Source organism: Raphanus sativus, chromosome 5 (assembly GCF_000801105.2).
Source record: "Raphanus sativus cultivar WK10039 chromosome 5, ASM80110v3, whole genome shotgun sequence".
Taxonomy (NCBI): Eukaryota; Viridiplantae; Streptophyta; class Magnoliopsida; order Brassicales; family Brassicaceae; genus Raphanus; species Raphanus sativus.
This window is the reverse complement of record NC_079515.1, coordinates 6,392,660-6,413,775: the sequence shown is the minus strand read 5'-3', so window position 1 is coordinate 6,413,775 and position 21,116 is coordinate 6,392,660. Positions and strand designations below refer to the sequence as shown.

At 36.2% G+C, this 21,116-nt stretch overlaps 5 protein-coding genes and 2 pseudogenes across 5 annotated transcripts; 3 read left to right on the top strand and 4 right to left on the bottom strand.

The window, feature by feature from the left end:
- Nucleotides 1-1,992: 1,992 nt before the first annotated feature.
- Nucleotides 1,993-2,887, bottom strand: LOC108858054 (probable lipid desaturase ADS3.2, chloroplastic; annotated as a pseudogene).
- Nucleotides 2,888-5,605: 2,718 nt separating this feature from the next.
- LOC108863461 (uncharacterized) lies at nucleotides 5,606-6,297 on the top strand (annotated as a pseudogene).
- A 99-nt stretch (nucleotides 6,298-6,396) lies between these two features.
- LOC108863460 (palmitoyl-monogalactosyldiacylglycerol delta-7 desaturase, chloroplastic) lies at nucleotides 6,397-8,435 on the bottom strand. Its single transcript, XM_056986399.1, has 5 exons — nucleotides 7,730-8,435; nucleotides 7,505-7,645; nucleotides 7,262-7,402; nucleotides 6,867-6,973; nucleotides 6,397-6,779 (listed from the first exon to the last, which is right to left on the bottom strand). The coding sequence occupies exons 1-5, from the start codon at nucleotides 8,258-8,260 to the stop codon at nucleotides 6,575-6,577; spliced, it is 1,125 nt and encodes a 374-aa protein (XP_056842379.1). The 5' UTR covers nucleotides 8,261-8,435; the 3' UTR covers nucleotides 6,397-6,574.
- A 317-nt stretch (nucleotides 8,436-8,752) lies between these two features.
- Nucleotides 8,753-10,491, top strand: LOC108862740 (protein POST-ILLUMINATION CHLOROPHYLL FLUORESCENCE INCREASE, chloroplastic). Its single transcript, XM_018636972.2, has 8 exons — nucleotides 8,753-8,939; nucleotides 9,025-9,133; nucleotides 9,207-9,291; nucleotides 9,362-9,440; nucleotides 9,601-9,714; nucleotides 9,824-9,936; nucleotides 10,023-10,133; nucleotides 10,265-10,491. Exons 1-8 carry the CDS (start codon nucleotides 8,870-8,872, stop codon nucleotides 10,385-10,387), a joined length of 804 nt encoding a protein of 267 aa, XP_018492474.2. The 5' UTR covers nucleotides 8,753-8,869; the 3' UTR covers nucleotides 10,388-10,491.
- A 450-nt stretch (nucleotides 10,492-10,941) lies between these two features.
- On the bottom strand, nucleotides 10,942-13,316 carry LOC108862737 (phosphatidylcholine:diacylglycerol cholinephosphotransferase 1). The gene is made up of 3 exons (XM_018636970.2): nucleotides 12,735-13,316; nucleotides 12,015-12,152; nucleotides 10,942-11,361 (listed from the first exon to the last, which is right to left on the bottom strand). Exons 1-3 carry the CDS (start codon nucleotides 13,113-13,115, stop codon nucleotides 11,032-11,034), a joined length of 849 nt encoding a protein of 282 aa, XP_018492472.2. The 5' UTR covers nucleotides 13,116-13,316; the 3' UTR covers nucleotides 10,942-11,031.
- A 2,247-nt stretch (nucleotides 13,317-15,563) lies between these two features.
- Nucleotides 15,564-16,865, top strand: LOC108862741 (protein LURP-one-related 12). Its single transcript, XM_018636974.2, has 2 exons — nucleotides 15,564-15,896; nucleotides 16,212-16,865. Exons 1-2 carry the CDS (start codon nucleotides 15,636-15,638, stop codon nucleotides 16,605-16,607), a joined length of 657 nt encoding a protein of 218 aa, XP_018492476.1. The 5' UTR covers nucleotides 15,564-15,635; the 3' UTR covers nucleotides 16,608-16,865.
- Nucleotides 16,866-17,418: 553 nt separating this feature from the next.
- Nucleotides 17,419-19,454, bottom strand: LOC108859765 (glucan endo-1,3-beta-glucosidase 14-like). Its single transcript, XM_018633672.2, has 3 exons — nucleotides 18,818-19,454; nucleotides 18,290-18,607; nucleotides 17,419-17,896 (listed from the first exon to the last, which is right to left on the bottom strand). Exons 1-3 carry the CDS (start codon nucleotides 19,316-19,318, stop codon nucleotides 17,534-17,536), a joined length of 1,182 nt encoding a protein of 393 aa, XP_018489174.1. The 5' UTR covers nucleotides 19,319-19,454; the 3' UTR covers nucleotides 17,419-17,533.
- Between the last annotated feature and the right edge of the window lie 1,662 nt (nucleotides 19,455-21,116).

Here is a 21,116-nt window from a genome sequence, read left to right as displayed (position 1 = left end):
TACTTGTTGAGTAGATGATAGTGTTGGAAGTTAGTAGTCTCTTCTCTATTTGCCGGCCCATCCAAAGATGTTACATCATTAAAATGAGGAACGGAATCAACCCTAGTTTCCAAAGTGAGCGGTGACGTTAACAACACGTAATGAACTATGACTGCACAAAGAAATACGATTTTTGACGTGCATGACGATGTTGGAGGATAGTTAACAATGACATATCGATACATATATATATATACACATATATATAAAACAGTGGAGATCGAAAACACTAGGAGATCAATAAAAGAGAAAATATATAAAACGAAAACACTAGGAGATGGATGGCTGGAATTAGGGATGTTGTATTGGGTTACCCAGTCCAACCCAACCCTATAAAATATAAACCCAATCCTATTCTAACCCAACCCAACATTAACCCTAATAGTCTATGCATGAAGGGGTTGGGTTAGGGTTACCCATTGTATAAAATCTTTTAAAACAAAAGCAAATAATATTAACATGATTAACACTGTTTAGCTATTTTGAGAATTTTGACGGAAAATGAGATTTTGCAAATTCAACAAAAAAACAAAATTTTGTGTTTTTGGCAGAAAACCTTAATTTTTTGATTTGGACAGAAAAATTCAATTTCCAGGTTTTGGTGAAAAAACTTATTTTTCTGGTTTTCGCGGGAAAACTCATTATTGTGGTATTGACGAGAAAACTCAATTTCTCGGTTTTGGCAGAAAACAAAAATTTCTAAATTTTGACGGAAAAATTCGATTCCCCAGTTTTAGCGGAAAACTCGATTTCCCGGTTTTGGTTGGAAAACTCGATTTTCCGGTTTTGGCGGGAAACCTCGATTTCTCGGTTTTGGCGGGAAACCTCGATTTCTCGGTTTTCTCGGGAAAACTCGATTTCTCGGTTTTCTAGGAAAAAAACCGATTTCTCGTTTTTCTCGGAAAATCGATTTCTCGGTTTTCTCGGGAAAACTTGATTTCTCGGTTTTGGCAGAAAACCCCGACTTCTCGGTTTTAGCGGGAAATCCCAATTTCTCGGTTTTCTCGGGAAAACTAGATTTCTCGGTTTTCTTGGGAAAACCCTATTTCTCGGTTTTCTCGAGAAAACCCGATTTCTCGGTTTTGGCGGGAAACCCCGATTTCTCATTTTTCTCGGGAAAACCGATTTTTCGGTTTTCTCTAAAAACAAGATTTCTCGGTTTTCTTGAAAAACCATGATTTTTCGGGAAAACTCGATTTCTCGGTTTCGGCGGGATAACTCGTTTTCTTGGTTTTGGCGGGAAACCCTAATTTCTCGGTTTTGGCAGGAAACCCTGGTTTCTCGTTTCTGGCGGGAAAATTCAATTTCTTGATTTCTCGATTTTGACAGAAAAATTCGATTTCCCAATTTTGGCTTTAAAACTCGATTTTTCGGGTTTCTCGGTTTTGGTGGGAAAACTTAATTTATCGATTTTGGCGGGAAAAACCAGTTTTACGGTTTATGCGGAAAAACTCTATTTTGTGGTTTTTGGTGGAAAAACTCGATTTTGTGGTTTTTTGGAAAAACTTGATTTTTCCGATTTTGGCGAAAAAACCGATTTGGCAAAATATTTTTTTTTGTGATTTTGACGGAAAAAAAAATCATTTCTGAAATTTTATAGAAACTTTTTTAGCAATTTTAATGAAAAATCAAAAAAAAAATTGAGGGTTTGACCCTACAACAAAACATTGTTCTATAACAAAAAATATCTAATAGGGTTAACCCTGTTAAAACCTTTTATTTCCTTAGCCCAGCCTTAAAGTGACCCTAAACATTTTATGAATAATACATTTGGGTTAGGGTTATTAAATTATTGAATGGGCTGGGTTAGCCCTAAATCTCATAACCCTATATAACATCCCTAGCTGGAATACATATAGATATATTACATGGTATTGTATTCCTCAAACGCACCTCTTCTCTCAACTTTTTACGTAAAGACTCGAGTCACTCGACCATGTGTATAAATAACATTCATCCATCAGGACCATCACAAGTGAATCTCTGTTTGTGAGCTTCGGTAACTAACTTAACATTTGTCGCCAGTCCAAGAGCTTGGAGAAATCGAATAAAATACCAAGTAATGTCGAGTTGCCACCACTCAAGTCCATGTCTAGCAGAGAACTCGAATGCATGATGGTTGTTGTGTCAGCTCTCCCCTAGCGTTACTATCGCCAGCCACCTCCAATCATTTAGGGACTTTAATTAGGTATAAACAACTCAAAAGTATTATATTAAAAAAAACAGAATATTCAGACTATAATCCTGTTTAAGAATTACTTCTCTTACCAATTGTTCTTGGAGAGATCTCCGGTTCTCCATGGCTGCGTTCCCCACGTATGCGAGGCTGCCGTCATCAGAAATGTGGACTGTAACACGAATACAGTTCTAATTCCCTGCCACATAATTTACATTAAGATTTAAGAGTAACCATTCATTTAAATATGGATAAAAATAGAAAAAAATGTATTGACGTTACCACTCCCCATACGAGAAAAGGAAAGCCACCAACGATGTAAAGGAGAAGACAAAGTGCGAGGTTGTTCAAAATCCATGTTCTTTGCAGAAACCTATAAAATGGTTGTCTCACCAAATCTGCTGCGCTCTCTTCCCCTCCACACTGTGTATAACTCATGATTTAGACCTGTCTTTTATTTCAATCGATGATAGAATTAAAACATGTGGATCACTGATTAAGTACCTTTTGGAGAATAGAACCAGTGTCAAAGATCCATAAGCAGTAACTAAACCAAAAACCATGGCGAGGAGTATGAGGATCACGGTCTGTATCACTGTATTGGTGATGGTAACGATGGTTGCTGACCCACTCTATTGGATCTCCCTGTACATATATAGCCCAATATAACATAGTTTTTTTATAACATAGCCTTTGATGGTAGACGGTTCCGTAGATATGAAGCAGTGTATACCGCCTCTGCCCATAACTTGAGCGGTAAGTCTTGCTCAACCAACATCGATCTAGCCATCTCCACCAAGGTCTTATTCATGATCTCCGCTACACCATTTTATTGTGGTGAATAAGGTAAGGTAACTTGCTTATTGATGCCTTCTTCTTCACAGAACCGATTGAATTCTTGTGAAGTGAACTCACCACCTCCATCTGATCTCAATGTCTTGATGGAACAATATGATTGCTTCTCTACCATTGCTTTGAACTTCTTGAACAGTGAGAAAGCTTCTGACTTTTGCTTCATGAAGTATACCCAATACATATGAGTATAATCATCTAAGAATAGCAAAAATTACCTGCTTCCATCAATAGATTGGTGCTGCATTGGTCCACATACATCAGTATGCACAATCTCAAGCTTTTCTCTTGTCTTAGTTTGAGATTCCTTTGGGAAGCTTTTGCGTGATTGCTTTCCAAGCCTACACGCTTCACATGCTTCCTTCTTGATTTTAAACTTTGGTAACCCTTTTACCAAGTCTTTGTCTTGCATTTGTTGCAACATTTTGTCGCCTACATGACCAAGTCTCTTGTGCCATGTCTCCATCTTGGCTTGCTCACTTGCGCTCATGGCTCCTTCTTCTTGAGCCGATCTCATCCTGATTTTGTAGCTTTTGTGAGTCATTGGGATATCCATTATCCTCCTGCCTTTTGCATCATCTATGATGCATCTCTTCTCTTGGAAGTTCACTCGGTATCCGCTTGAAACAATTTGTGGAACACTCAACAAATTTTTCGCCATACCCGGAACCAAGAACACATTTCTGATGGTCCTCTTGCCACTTTTGGTTATGACAGTGATATCTCCTTTACCGGCTGTCATGACCATGCTTCCATTTCCAATTTGTATTGGAACCTTGATACTCCTATCAAGTTTTGAGAAATAATTATCTTCCTTTGTCATATGATTAGTTGCTCCACTATCAACTATCCAGACATCTTCCATCACTGTTATTGCTGCTTCACTCGCACTGAACAACGTGTGGTCTTCATACAAGTCTTCTTCTTCAAGACTTAGATGTGCTTTCTCCTTTTTCTTTGAGTAGCACTGATTTGCAAAATGGCCTAACTTACCACAGTTGTAACACTTCTTGTTACTCTTGTGATCCTTCTCTGGATCATCTTTTTTTTTGTTTTTTCAGACACTCACTCTCATTGTGGTTGTTCTTCTTGCAGAAACCGCACCACTTCTTGCCTCCACGGCGCTTTGAGTTGTCGTGTGTGACACCAGAATTTTTCTGTTTAGCACGAGCATCGAATGCTCCTTCACTTGTGCTTTCTTCTCTTACAGCCAGCCTTGCTTCATGAGCCTTCAAGATCCCGATCAACTTTGCCATCCTTGTTGAAGTCAAATCGCTTGTTTGCTCCAATACACTGACTATGCTATCGAACTTGGCTGGGAGAGAGATGAGTATCTTTTGTATGAGTTGAACATCGGTCTTCTGCTCTCCATGATATAAGTTAATTGATTTGCCAAAGCAACCAACTTATATGTGAAGGTCTTAACGTCTTCATCCTCGCTCATCTTCAGATTCTCATACTCCCTTTGCAACGTTTGAAGCCGACTCAAACGAACCTGAGGAGAGCCTTCATACTCTGCCTTCAATGCATCCCACGCCTCTTTGGATGTTGATGCTGCTGCAATCCGTGAGAAGATCTCATCTGATATGGCAGTTTGCAAAATTTGCAAAGCCATCGTATCATTCGCCATCGCTTCTTCTCTAAGCGATCTCTCCCTCGTTGTCTCAGGGGTATCATTCACTTGTGCTGGTGGCACTGCCACGCCTTCTTCAACCACATATCATAACTTCATGGTCTTGAGAATGGTTGTCATCTTAATGCTCCAGAAGTTATACTTCTCCCCATCGAATATGGGTATAACTTGATTGTGATTTTGCATCGTCATCCTTCTTGATAAATCGTATGCAAAAATCATCTATTCTCGACGCAAAGTGTTTTTCTCAATAGTGCTTTCTTCTTCGTCCTCTCAAACGTAAATCTCTGATACTATGTTAGCCTTTTATCAACCGCTTGTGTTACACAAAGTTCACAGTGTGTTACACACGAGTTCGGAATAAGAAATAAGATAGACGCTTTAGACTTATTCAACAAGTTACGAATTTTGTATACTTGTCTGGAAATACTTTGTCTTTATTGAGATTTTGTGATAATGTTTACAACAAATGATTGATCTTTATATAGAAATCCAATTAATACAATAGAAGAGACACACCTCTTCATGAAGAGTTATAACTCTTTGTGTAATAACTAACAAATAACTAACTTATGTAAATGTATTAAGGAGAGATTAGATTATATAGTTTAACAAAAAACAAGACCTTTTCTTATCAAAGTAGGTTCAAAACCCGAGTTGATGCTCAAGATCTGCCCCAACCAATATTGAACCGACAAATAAAAGCTAACATGAGACAGCTTAAGCATTGGCAGTTTTGTTATGATTACGATCCAAAACTAAATATTCATTTTTAGCATATGTAACCATTTGTTTGTATGTGACAGGAGAAAGAACCCGTTTGTTTGTTTCTTTCTTTCTTTCCAAATAAAAAAAAAGTCTAACAGCTTCGATTTCAGGTAAACATGGTAATACTTCAAATATATTAATGAGAGAGAGACTAACGAAAAATCGAGAACACAAAAAGAAGAAAATGGATGTTAACATCAACATCGTCAAAACCCTAGCTCGGTGGTGTCTTGTTCTACAAGCCATCATGATCTTTTCCAACACCGTGGCTCTCAAGGAACCCGACTACGTAAACATGAACATAACAATACGTAATGCAATGACCGGGCTACTCCGCCCGGAAATCGTCTGTCGGTGCCAGTCTAAACGCAAAGACTACGGTTGGCATCGATCCGCAAAACCAGGAACTCAGTTTCATTCCCAATCATCCTCATTAAAGGCGAAACCAAGATACCGGCGATCCACATCTGCCGTTTCCGGTCCGCTTTGGGAACCGCCACTCTCGTGATCGAAAACACCTATCTGGACGCCGAGATGTGCCCTGAATCTTCATGTGTTCACGAAGCGACACCGAAAGGGATCTTGTTTCGAGGCCTTGAATGGGATTTCAAAACCGTGTTTCCAAAGCTCAAACCTGTTGAGTATCTAGAATTGCCGTGGACACCTTGGCCAAACAGAACATGAATGTTTTTTTTTCTTTCCTTTTGTATTCAATCTAACTGTAGTAGTTTAAAATTCATAATCATGTAAGCAGTTTGTCACATACAATTTTCTAGTACAGGTAATAATATTTATTGAAAAGAATATAATTTATCCGTAGATTTGAAGATGTAGGAGGAGCATAGTTTGAGAGAATTATTCAGTTAAAATTGAATGTGAATGTTTTGTCATCTTTTTTCTTTGTTTCTTGTGTATTTGAATGTAATAATAACAAGATAAACTTAGAATTCATAATCAGTTTGTCACATACACCTCTTGCATAGAACATATATATACGTTTATATGTAAAGACACCAAAAAAAACAAAAACTCTTTTAGTTTTCATAGCTCGAGACGTACAACAGTTTTGATTCCGGTGGTGACCACATAGTTACTACGTACTATCATCAATCACTGGTTGTAAGTGCCATTCTTTCTTTCTGAGCTTCTGATGGAAGCTTAACATCGGTTGCTAATCCAACGGCTTGGAGGAATCTAACGACGTACCAAGTCATATCAAATTGCCACCATTCAAGTCCATGTCGAGCAGAGAACTCGAAAGCATGGTGATTGTTGTGCCATCCTTCTCCAAATGCTAGAGCTGCTACCCACCTGAAATAATCATAGTACAAATTATATACAAAAGTTATATAATATTTCAAGTTGTAAAGGATTTAATGGATGATGATGGAACTTTACCAGTTGTTCTTAGACAAATCTCCAGTGTTCCATGCTTGGTTTCCCCAAACGTGACAAGCTGAGTTTACTAGCCAAGTTATGTGATATACCCATACTATCCTTACACCCTGCAAAATAAACAAAAACATAACAAAAGCATGAAGATAGATCAGATATGTTTACTTGTGGTTCTCTGCTTTATTAAATTAATTAATACTAACCTAAGTTGGACTAAATGACAAAGACACACAAAAAAGCAAGTTGTCTAACGATTTTGATCAAATGGAGGAGATTTGGCCACACAAAAAAATGGTGGATTTGTTAAGCTAAAACACACATCATAGTACCATCTATATCTCGTTCTTGAAATTAACGGTGATGGATTAAAAATGCAAAATAAATAACAGATAACATACCATTCCCCAAACGATGAAGGGGAAGCCACCCATTGCGTAAAGAGCAACCGCCAGAGCCACCGGATGCCAAATGTAGGTGTTTTTAAGGAACTGATAGAAAGGCTGCTTCTCCAAGTCCCCAACATTATTAGGCTCTCCAACCTTCAAAAACATGACAAGCAAAAAAAAAAACAATCAGATTACCCTTTTTCCCAGACAAATCTTAATATGAGAAACAAGAAACAAAAACGGACCCCGTCGTACCCTTTGCGTGATAGTATTGGTATCAAACATCCAATTCATGTGACTAAACCAAAACCCTTCAAGCGGGCTATGAGGATCTTTGTCTGAATCACAAAACTGATGATGGTACCTATGCGTACTCACCCAATCAATAGGGTGCCCCTGAAGCAAAAAAAAACAACACAAACCATCAAATACACTATCCCACAAATCTAAGAACCAATTCGAATACACACACACACTCACCTGAAGAGCCTGAGCTCCACAATAAGCAAACAAGTACTCAAGCCACTTAGGAAGCTTGAAGCTTCTATGAGTAAGATTCCTATGAAAAGACAGAGTAATCCCCAGAAGACCCGTCACGATATAAAGCACAAAAGCAACCGAGACAGCTCTCCAGTTAAACTGAAACGGAGCCAACAAGCTAAGCAAATGCATGGAGACAACCACAGCAACAGCTCCGAAATCCATCGAAGTCCACTCTCTCTCCCACCAAACCGCCTTGTCCTTCTTCTTCTTCACCATCACATCCGAAAGCATTATCCTTCTGTAATCTCCCTCAGACTCCGCCGCTGAAGCAGCAGCTGCGGCGGCGACATCTCTCTTGAGTGCGGAGGAGACGAGGAGGCTGGGGAGCCTGAAAGGAGCGAGCTTTTGGTTGTGGGTGAGTGAGATCCCGGCGAGATTCAACGACGGCGGTGCGGTTAGTGGTCGTGGAGGCGAGGAGAGGAAGAAAGGTTTGGGCTTTGTTATGGGAGAGGTCAGAAGAGACGCCATTGTTGTCGCCGAGAAGGAGAAGGAGAGAGTTAAACCCTACATATACATTTATAGTATCAATATATATATATATGTGTGTTCGTGTATGAATCAGGGTCGGTCTTTTTGTATGCTCACAAGTTGTTGTGTTGTTGGAGTGATAGAGACGTGTCCAAACATCTCATCTTTGTGGCTAGAGAGAGAGGATAAGGTGGTCTTAGGGATTTGGATTGCCAATTTGGGGCAGTGAACTAAAACACGGATACTCTCTTTTTGGTTTTACTGAAATAGTCCTTGATGTTCTCGGAAACTTAATAAATCGCCCCAGTAGTTACAATATTGAGTTTCCTTAGTTGGGCTTAGATTGGTTTATCCTTAAATGGGCTTTCTTTGATTTTGGCCCATTCCTTCTTATCTATTCAAGAGAAAATTCCAATCCCGACAATTCAAACAAGATATTTTTTTGTCTCTATGGGACGGCACTTCAAAGTCTTTGTTTTCATATGGTTAAGAAAAACATCTCGAGAAGATATTTTATTCTGTGGTGGCAAATAATCTTTAATCTTGAGACTATATATCAATTCCTCTTCGTTCATCTATTGAACAGAGTTTCTCATCAGATTGGTTCCCATGGCTGCAGCTGCTAACACCGCAGTTTTTGTATCTCCTTCACACCCTTTATCCTCTAAACGCAGTTTTTGTAAGGAGTATTTTTGTACTTCTTTGATGTTAATCTATGTACTCAAATCTCTAAGTATGAAGGTTTTTTTGGATAATATATGCAGTGTACAGCTCAACGGTTAGTCCAATACACAGGAGATTTCCAAGGAGGAAACTTGAACTGCAAGTAAAATCTGTTGCCACCACTCTTGCACCCCTCGAAGAAATCAAAGAGTCTGTCCTCTTGTTAGTTTGGTTTGATAATAAGTATAAGCAACATAGTTGATGGTTGATTAATTTTTTGTAGATATAAGCTTCCTTCATGGGCAATGTTCGAGATGGGGACAGCTCCAGTGTTCTGGAAAACCATGAACGGTCTTCCTCCAACCGCAGTAAAGTTTCTCTACCCATGTTAGCCTCAAAGTTAACGCTCGTTGACTCAATAGTTCTTTCTTGAAATAGGGTGAAAAGTTGAAACTGTTCTACAATCCAGCTGCAACCAAACTCACTCCTAACGAGGACTATGGGGTTGCTTTCAACGGTTAGTTTTCTCATATAACATCTAGTTAACTTGTATTTGAACTTTATCCCTATGAGTTGACGCTAGTAACTGTGACTCATTTATGGGGTTTGCATAGTCCAGTCCTATGAGCTAATAAAAATGAAAAAAAAAATTATTCAACTGGTTACAAATCGTGCAGGAGGATTTAACCAACCAATCATGTGTGGTGGAGAACCAAGAGCAATGCTTAAGAAAGATCGAGGCAAAGCCGATTCTCCCATTTACACTATGCAGATTTGCATTCCTAAGCACGGTCCGTTTTTACATAATCAAAACCAAAGCATTACTAATTCTTATGTGATAAAATAGTTACAAGTAGTAATAATTTGACATTTTCTTCGTCCGTATGAACCATATTTCAGCTGTGAATTTAATATTCTCGTTCACCAATGGTGTCGATTGGGATGGTCCATACAGACTTCAGTTCCAAGTTCCCAAGCGATGGCAAAACAAACCTATTGAGTTCTTCAATGAGGTATTTTACGTACAATTTTGTATTCACATATATAGGCGCTATACAAAAAAAAAATACAAACTCTATTCTTCACTTGGTGCAAAAAGGGTCTAGCTAAAGAGTTGAGCCAAGATGGAGCTTGTGAGCGAGCAATATTTCCTGACTCGAACATAGTTGCGACACGGTGCACGATGATTGCCAACTTAACGGTCGAAGGAGTATGTATACTCACCAACTACATATATGTGTATATATATATATATATATATATATATATATATATATATATACTACAATTCATTTGTTAGATATACCTTTTAACATAGTTAAGGTTCTTAACATGTTTCAGGGAGATAGATGCAATCTGGACCTTGTTCCTGGGTGCATGGACACAAATTCAGAACATTTCAACCCGTTGGCTAATGTTGATGATGGCTCTTGTCCTCTTGAGCTATCTGATTCTGATGAATAGAACTATAAAATCTTTCTTCGTGTAAATATAATATATAGTAATCTGAATATGTTATAAATGAAAGAACTGAATACGATACATTTCACTCGTTGATTTTTATTTAATTGCAAAAGAGCTAGATACTTAGAATATCTGACTCTTTTTTAGCCCCGACTATTAGAAATGTTGATCTATTTATTAGTTGAACTAACATACTTTGGAGAAACTTCTCAACAACAAAAAAGGCAGTAAATAAAGTATGATCTATTGCTTTCCCCAGACCAAACTATTAATGAATAATGATAATGGATTGGTGGACCTGCCACGTTAACTTATACGAAAACAATCTTAACCTATCAATGAAAAACAAACACACATGTCGCGCCAAAGATAGTGAAGAAGTACATTCAAAATGTAGTGCCAATGAATTTTGGCAGAATCACCTGTAACTCCTATATTAAATTGAATGAAATAGTTGTAGAAAAGACCATAAGAAACTCCTGTAGCTTCACAATAACGTACACGTTTAGTTAATTCATTTTACTTCAACTGATATTTACCGTAATCAATTAGAATCATCGGAAAGAAAATAAATTTAATTCATTTTGACTTCAACTAAATTTAATATGTTCAAGTTCAACTAAACGTTTCAAAAGAAAACAAAATTAATTTACTGGCGAGTCTTTGGAAATCAAACTAAAACCATTGCCTAAATTGTGTCTCTTGCTCATCATCTCTTCGTACTTCCCTGCCAATGAGTCAAAGAGAATCCCAGCACCAACTCCGACCGCAAGATCGATAGTGTAATGTCCTCTCGTCCCGAGCAGCCTGATGGATTGTAACACATTGAGGGTGTCAAAAAGCATCGCTAGTCTCAACCTTTGCATTCTCCTCATATCCAAGGATGCTATCATAGAACCAGCTACGTGACCCGAGTAGAAGAGGAAGAATGAGACGTTTCCCACTGGAAAATCGACTCCTGATCCTAAAAACTCCTGTAAAAAGAGTCAAATAATAATCATGATTTCGACACTTTTTACTTCAACAAGTTAAAGAGATAAAATACAAATCCATTACAATTTGCCCTCTCAATGATAATAATCAAATTACTCCTTTCCATCTCAAAATAAATACTATTGTTTTCAATATACAATATACATTTGACATGATATTGAATAATTTAATCCTATTAAAACTGAACATAAACTTATGAACAAATTGTTAGTGAGATAATAAAATATTAATTAAGAGTCCAGGCTATCAAAACATTTTGGGACTTAGAACATCTCCAATCCCACACTCCAAATTGAGAAAAGTTGAAAATGGAGCGGAAAATGGGGTGATGACCAAAAAATAAAAGTTTTATGGAGTAATGCTTTTATTTTTTGGTCATCACTCCATCTTCCATTCCATTTTCAATTTCATTTCTCAATTTGGAGTAAATTATGGAGTTGAGTTGGATATGTTCCTAAAGTTACAAACTGTTTTCTATACTGTTTTCTATACGGTAGTGGCCAAGGGAAAATCACACGCCCAACAATATTTGGAGACTACATTATTAGATCCATTTTGTTACAATGTCATTTAGTTATTAACTTATTATAACATAGTCTTTCAAAGAGAGAGGGAGAGATGAAAAGAATTGGACCTGAGGGAGAGGGAGCTGAGTAGAGTAACCAAGAATGCCGCGACAAGTAAACATGAAGCACGCCGAGATGGTGGCTCGTGGTCTTCCTTCCATCAACCATGTCCATACAATGTAGGTCGTTTGCATCGCTACGAATACCTGTCCCCACCACCATCCAAAGCAAAATTTTAAATAGTTAAAGAGTACAGAAGTCAAATCTAACCAATCTCTTTGTATTGCATGTGATCACGTCTCCAACTCATCACCATGTGTCCCTTTTTAATGGGTATCAACTTTAAAGTTACAAAGCAATCTATTATACTATAGTCTATAGCACAAGCATATCGTTATAAAGAAACAAACAAACAAAATAGCAGTTGTCAAAAAGAAGAATTATAAACTTTATTAGTACTACACAAAGCGATTACGTTAAATACATTTGTTTCCACTAGTTTATCTACTTACATTCCACTCTTAGGAAATTTAATTACAGGTTGCTCCTTACCGTTGACAGCTAAATTCTAGCTGGGATATTAATTACCACATAATATATTGGAAAAAGATGTGAGATTTGTTTCCATCACCACCAAACTTTATATTTATTTGACTAATATAACTCAATAATTTATTACGATTTAAATGATAAAGAAAAAAACAAAAAGTTAGGTGAGGCATGAGGAATTGATGATAATCATTTAATAGTTGTTTTAACTAGGCCCCAAAGTTAACCTCTCTGCATACCGTGTTTAGTGCGGCTAAAACGGTGTTAAGATCCGGTGAATTTGCCAAGACGCGGTTCAGAGAGCGCGTGGCCACAAACCCAATATCGAACGGCTCAGACCTCGCGGGAATCATCTGAAGCGTATACTCCACGCCCATGAAGAACAGAACTCCGACCGCGAACAAACATGGTATCCAATGGACTCTCGCCACGTATATAGCGTCACGCGCCGTCCATGTCATAAAAGACGCCTTGCTTCTCCCTCTGGCGTAGCCGTCGTCTGTTTCCTTAACAATGCTCTCCATTGATGGGACGGTTCCGTCAAATGCGACGCCGTTAGAGTGATGTCCGTTAAGAGAGTTAGATCTGCGACGGAGAGGGACGTCAGTTTCAGTTGACATAAGCGTCAGATATGGGTTATGTAAGAGGCAGAGATTTGAGGTATTGTTCTATATTTTGTGAACTGTGGAAGGAAGGAAGATTGTTTGGTCTACAAAAACTCATACGAAAACGATGAGTATGAGGTTCGAGAGCTACGTTTACGCAAGTCTTTGCCTTGTTATTGTTTTTTTCTCTACTCTCTTTGTTGGGCTTTACTTTTTGTACCACCAACATGTTGTTCTAAAGTTCTCTTTATATGTCAAGTTTGATATTTTACACGATCAAAAGAAAAACTCCATCCTTTTTATATTAGGTATTTTTGTAGATTAATTTTTTTTACATATAAACATTGTTTAATAATTTATTGCAAAAATTATTAAATTTTTTAAAAAATTATAATAAAATTATAAATAATAATAATACATACAATCCAAATGACAAAGATACATATAAAATACAAAACTAATCAATAATATTATTTCAGTGATGTTCCCGTATACAATCAATCAAAATATTTCTAAGTGATAAGTGAACTTTTTTTATCTTTTATCTAAAGATTATGTGTTAAAAATTGTTGAGACCATATATCTTCATATATGCTTCTATTATGGTTTTTAATTTCTGTAAAATTTCCTAAATGTAATATTATTGTTTTGTGAAATAATATGTTTATATTATTATTTTACTAATATAATTTTCTTTTTGTATAATAATTATAATTATTTTATTGGTATGTTAAATTAACTTTATAAAACTAAATATTATAATAATTATGTATAATATCACGATAATACAAAAAATAAAAATAAAAGAAAATGTTAAATACATAATCATTAAACTTAGATATAGAAAAACTAAAGTGCAAAGAGAATAGTATTTAAAAAATCTGAATAGTAATTCTTTATATCCGAAGGTGTACGGGATAAAAGACTGTTAGAATGCAAAATTCATTAAAGGGGGAGTGTATTCAACCGAAAGTTTTAGCTGATTTATATTAAAATGACAAATCCACTGTTATTCAAACATGAATGTTAAAAATTTATTTAAAATCCACTGTTATTGAATTTGACATTTCGTAAAGTATTATGAAATTCACTGCTATTAAAACTATTTTAAGTTGTATAGTTTTAAAGTTTTGAGATGATTTTAGGGTGTTTGGATGGAGTTTATTATTATTATTTTTTTTGTAAATGTGGAGTTTATTAGTTAAAAAAAAAAAACTCAAATTTCATAGTTTTAGATGATATTCTAGAGTAGTTTAACAAAAATCATCTAAATATCTTTAACTTATTAAAATCATCTAAAACTCTATTAAAAATTAAATAACATCAAATGTTAAATTAAATATATCCCTCCAAAATAAACGGGTTCGAGATGCTCTAACGTAACCGAAGGAGATGGTGATTTTTTTTTGTCTAAAAGGCGATGGTGATTTTTTGTATGTTTGTCCCATAAACTAAAACTACGTGCCTGTCTAATCACTCAATCAGACGTGTTTGTCTAAAATGGTCTATGCTAGGATTTGGGCCACTGTTGATGTTTCTTTGATTCATTATTTCTTAACTTTAATAAAGTATAGAGGCACAGATAGATGATAGATCTCACAATAATATAGATTCTGATTTAAAAATATCAATCCACCACATCCATCAATTTCCAGTCTCTTTTTTTTTCTCAGTAAAGACTCAATCATACGTAAAGTGTGTACTGTGTACTTGAAGACATCATTTGCAAAGTTACAATAATAAAGTGGCTGTGTGAATAAGTAACACATATGTCGACTAAAAAACACATACTAACATTGTTAAAACTCTCCATATACAAACTTGTAATGAACTTTTTTTCTTCTTTTGAGCAAATCTTGTAATAAACATTCGTTCTTTTTATGCTTCTAGCCTACTGCATATTATGACCTTGCACACCATATTTTTTTAAAAAGAAAATGTTAAATAATTTTAAAATTAGAAATTTATGATAAATTTAAATTTTGATGTTGTATTAAAACTTTGTTTGTTAGTCTAGATGGGTGGTGTAAAAATTATTTTCGGATTTCAACTGGAATACAGTTTGAAATATACCAATAAAAAATTATATCCAAGTGTTAAAATTTTCATATAAAATTTGTAAAAATTAACGTTTTAAATAAATAATAAGAAATATTTCTAATTATCTTTAAATTAAAAAATCATAATAATTTTATATTTAACACTGAATATTAAGGCAGATACGTAAACAGATCTAGAATATGATTTGAATTTAGTCAAAAAAACGATTTAAATAATATATTTCAAGCCATCTCATGTTATTAAATAACTAAATTTTACATATATACGACTTTTAATTTCTGGCCAATAGGCTTTGGGAAGGAGACTAATAAATATTATTAATAGCTATTTTGCAGTCAAAATAAATATACGCGTACACGCGCGTCTGTGTATGTATATAAATAGAAGCCTTGGGAAGGAGGAGAGAGTGTCCATATCATAATCATTCGTTAAACAAACCACAAAATCTAACTTCCGAAACACCAAATAAAAAAAATGGAATTAGTTGAAGAGAAAGCTCCAAAAGAAGAAAACAAGATAGGAGAAAGAAGAATTGTGGTGGACAAAGCTTATCTCTACGATGAAGACAACCCACTGACCGTATGCAAAACCTCTCTCTTCCACACCGGCGATGGTTTCACCACCTACGACTGTAACGGCGATATCATCTTTAGGGTTGATTCATACGGAAGAGATAACGACGAGTTTGTCCTCATGGACGCCACCGGAAAGTGTCTGCTCACCGTTAAACGCAAGGTAAAATTAATTAATTACTATAAACTATATATTAAGTCGATCCATCAACCCTCTCTCTCTCTCTGGTGGATGATATAATATATAGTCTGATGCTTTGCTTGTTGAGCTAGTAAAGGAGTTTTATTGAATGTGTATCGTTTCTTGTTCTTGATAATCTTGAATTAAAGGATCTGAAATAATTGTTTTAAGCTACACAGATTCTAATAAACTGTTTGTTTTAGTCGAGTTCTGAGTCAGTCGCTATACCAATTATTAGTTGGAAGATGAAACAGAGTTAACTCGTTTGAGTTGTTTTTGTTCTGTTTTAATGAACAGAGACCGACTCTGCACCAGAGATGGGAAGGTTTTCTCGGGGAGAGACAGGAGGGTCAGAAACCGATCTTCAGCGTCCGGAGATCGTCAATAATCGGACGGTGCACGATGGAAGTAGAAGTATACGACGGAACCGGAGAAGAGTACACGATAGACGGTGACTTCTCGCTACGGAAATGCGTCATATACGACACGGAGAAGCGAACTGTGGCTGAGATCAAACGCAAAGTGGACGCGTCAACGAACGTGATGCTTGGACGAGATGTGTTCACTCTCGAGATAAAACCCGGTTTCGACGGTGCTTTCGCAATGGGTTTGGTCCTCGTGCTTGACCAGATCAACGGTGATGATCCAGTTGAGATTGGTGATGAACAAGTACACCCTTTTGTGGAGGATTAGTTTCTTCAACTCTCACTTTCACCTCGTCAAGTCTTTGTTCCGGTTTTAACCAATCGAATCGAATCTTTGGGTTTTGTCAAATCTTTGGATTTGGACATTTGAGGTTGTTTTGTATGTCATTTAAGTTGTTACGTTACATAATCTATAGTCTCTGTCTCGTGAACTTTGTTGACTGTATGTTGATGTTACAAAGTTCTTGTCTGCTTTCTAATTCATACATACTACATTATATCAGAAATTGTTCAAACCTTTGGTAGATCTCGAGAGTTTCATCATCAATTTGACCAAATTAATTGTGTTGTAAAAAATTAACAATTTGATCATGTGTTGTAAAAACTTATAAGCATAATTAATATATGGTATTAGTTGCAATACTCTTCTATCGAAGTATACTAATCTCTGTTGTAACTATGACTATATGAGATTTAATCACATAACGTGTATTTTACATATGTATACTGTATAGTGTATGCAAGTGGACATTTTATAAGTTGTGTGATTCGTGAATATATATTTCTATTTGTACTTGTCAGTTGACATAAGATCAGAGAGTGCGTACGTTTATTAAATCGTACTATATAGAAGGTGGACGAATTAAGATTCGATGAAATAATTACTATACGGGAATCTAATAAAGAGAGAAGATATATCTTGACTACTTGCTCCCACTGGCCACTATAAAATATTTATGATTCGTTAGTGTAATCAAAATTTGCATGCTGTCGTAAATGCGCAATTAGTTATATAGAGATACTTGTACGTGGTCATAATCCTTCCACTATGAATAAGCACATGCACATGTAACTACTAAAGTAAGAAGTTCTTTTATTAAATACTGATAAGTTAGAAGTTATTAAATTACAAACTAATCAAGAACTTACGGGCTAACCAAAAGGGTCAGTTAGAAATCTTTGAAACCACAACTCTCACAAACAGTGAAGAAGAAGTAATATAAAAACAAAAGCCGAAACAAAAGCGTTCAAGAACGTACCAAGACGACACCGTGTGGCAGAAGAGTACTTGAGTCCGGTAAAGCCAATATCGTAGGCAATACTACCGTCGGGTTTAAATAGGCCGAAGTTTCTCTCGGAAGTGGGACCCGGTTTCAAATTCTCGTTGAATAGAGCAAACACGTAAGCTCTCGCCACAATGTTTGGTCTGTACGGTGTGCCTTTTCTCTTCTTCAGCCGTTTTATAAGATTCCGATTATATATTCTCGCGTTTTTCACCGTGGCCCCGGCTTCATCTGCGTCGCCTTTTGATGCCCATCCCGTTTCCGAAACGATGACCTACGCACATATATACTGGAATTGTTAAATAAGGTTCACAAACGTCAGCCTTGTTTTTTTTAATGTTTTTTGACATCCGTCACATCCGTCAACCTTGTTATTCAAAAGAATCTGCGTTTGACATTTACATGAATTTACATATAAACGTTATGCTAAACATATAAACAAAAACAAAACAAAAAATAGTCAAAGGTTAATATAGTGTTTGTGTGTGCCTTTACGTTTACATTTTAAGTTAGTTACTTTCTAAGTAGAAGACGTTTAAAATTAACATAGAGAATAAATGAGTTATTGATATGAAAACATGTCATTTTAAGGAACTCCAAACATAAACATACTTTTTTTTTGGTCAAAACATAAATATACTATATAGTAGTAATAAGAAGTACGTACCGGCACTTTTGGGAAGCCAGCTTTTTCAAGAGCAGCATAAGAAGCATCGACCATGGAATCGAACATGTTATCGTAATGAAGCTTAGTTTTAGCGTCGTAGATGCCATCGGTGTGCTCGAAGATGGCGTAGTTGAGGTCAATGTGGCTTGGATCGGATTTATAAGCTAGAAAAGGGTATGCATTAATGTAGAAAGGTGACCCTATCTGCCAGAAAAACGCTAACAACGGCTTCATAAACGGTGCCACATCGTCCCTGAACGTGCAAGACGACGGTGGATACGAGTTCGCAAATACAGCCTCCGAATGTGGACTCGACACCTATAAAATAAAAAGGTAATTAAACAAGGTCAAGACTATAGAAGATATGAACGGAAAATCCTAATTGAAAATCATGTAACATAAAGAAATGGAAACGATAATATAAAGCTAGAAAGAGTTTAAGAAACCGTTTACAATTTTGGTTCTAACAAGATGATAAAGACTATAGCGACTTGTTTGGTTTAAGTACAAGACTATGATGTAACGTACCTCGACCATAGTGTGAAGTCCAAGACGACGAAGAGCGTAGTAAACGTTCTTGGCCGCTGGTAAGAGAACTTCCCAAAGCTCTATGGTGGTCCCACCTAAAATCTCGTTTCCCACAGCTATACCGCTAATCTTAGTACCGCTACGGATGAAAGGCTCGACGTTTTCTTTAACCCAGTTCATGGCTCGGTCTTCTCCAACGCTAATGTCCTTGAGAAACTCGTTGCCTAAGCCAACGATGATCTCTATCCCTGTGTTGCGAAATGCCGTGAGTACGGAGTGATCAGCGTCGTAGATACGTATGTTTCTGATCTTCGCTGCTTTAAGGAGAGTTACTACTGCGAGAGGAGACGGGAGATTGTCCGCTATGCGACCGTAGTTTACACCGTATGTTCCGATGAATGCTGCTGCCGTTTGTGAAGATAAGATAGAGGAGACGAAGAGAAGCGAGAGAAAGAAAGAAGAGTGAACCATACGAGAATTTTTCATTTTCGAGAAATGCATTTTGAGGTTCGTCTCAAATGATTTATGCTTTTTAAAACCGTGCAGTTTTTTTTTGTCTTACATTGGGAACAAGTAGAGTTTATACTACTACGTGTTGTCCATTAATAGAAAGATTCTAAACCTTTGTCACTGGGACCATGCAAAAGGAAGGAATCAAGGTAAGTAGTGGGTCTTTGTTTTGCATTAGATTCTTACTTTACCTTCAAAGTAAAACTGTTTTTACTTTTTTTTTCTCTTCAATCCTGTTCTTGCTTTCTCCTCTATTGTAAAGGCAAACTCGTTACCATTGTCTGATTTCAGATAAAGATTGGACCAAAATCAAAACTACTTTTGAAGATCAACCAGTTTTGCTGATCTTATGACCTGAGCTATATCTTTATAATATTTGTTATCCATGAAAAAAGTAAGAAGAAACTAGGGATTGAAATAGTAGAACAAGCATAGGGACTGCAGTAGTTTTACAAAAGAGTTAATTATGATAGAACCGTATTTTATAAACTACGGATTACTGAATATTGTAAAGAATAAAAATGATAAAACTATATCAAAGAGTAAGAAAAGGATGATACAACTGCAGAGGCGAGATATTATCTCTTTCCTTAACTCAAAATACGTCTCGTAGTGCGACGGTCCGATAACGTAATGAGTCCCAGGATACAACTGCAAACAATCTTCTGAATTTGCGTCACTCTATCAGAAGCCTGGCGAAACTAGTTTTGTGTTGTACTCTCAGACATAAGAAATAAAAAAATACTAACATGACTATTCAATATAGGAGAATGTGGTTTTTTCTTTTGGTATTGGATGTGTATCCCTTTCTACATTGCCATGAGGCTTTATATAGAAAATAATGTGAAGCACAAGTTTCATTTTTCAACATAAAAATAAAACCTCCATGGTGCACTAATGGAGACTTTATTTCTTGTCATTATTATGTGAATTCATTTCACATTTTGACCAAGAAAATAAAGAGTATAATTATTATATATTATTTGACTCATTCAAACAAAATAATATACTTTAAATGGATTTCTTTTTTATATTTTATCAATATAAAAGATCACATATATTTGGTTTATAAGATTAAGTTAATGAATATGAAGTCCAACTAACAAATCAAAACCCAAATCCAAATATCTAATGTGTATATTTGTAACTCTATACAAGTTTTTCAAATCACACACATTAGACCTCCATTTCTCATTCACACTAACTCTATTTTTAGCATATGAATACATTGCTAAAAAGTAGTTCCAACAATCCCCCACATGAATAGAAATGCTTCTACACACTAGACGACTCGACAGACTTGACTTCCTAAACAAGACTCGACAAGACTCAACAAGACTCAACTAAGGACTTTTGAGAGTACAAACGAGAAATTCACTGCATGATGAGTTGGTAGCAATTTTTCAGCCTTGAACCAGTCATTGTTAATAGCTATCGGATTTACTCGGCCAGGAGGTGGCCATGATGTCTTGAACCTCCCGGGCTTTGGTGTAAACCTAGACAATAGCCAAAACACAGTTTCATTCTCTCACAAAACCAATTTCTCTATTGTGTTCATTTTGGCCGTGAACATTCCTGGTAATCATGAGTGAACTTTAGAGAATATAGCCATTTTATTCTCCTAGAAACGGCCCCATTTCACATTCACAAGGTGATTTGCCATTAGTTTTGTTTAGAGGAGTATCATGTACTACTCCATTCATATCTCAAAACAATTGGCACAAATCATTAAAAGCAAATGCTTATCCTCTATTCCTTACATGTAGCACTGTTTAATCATCCTGGAAAC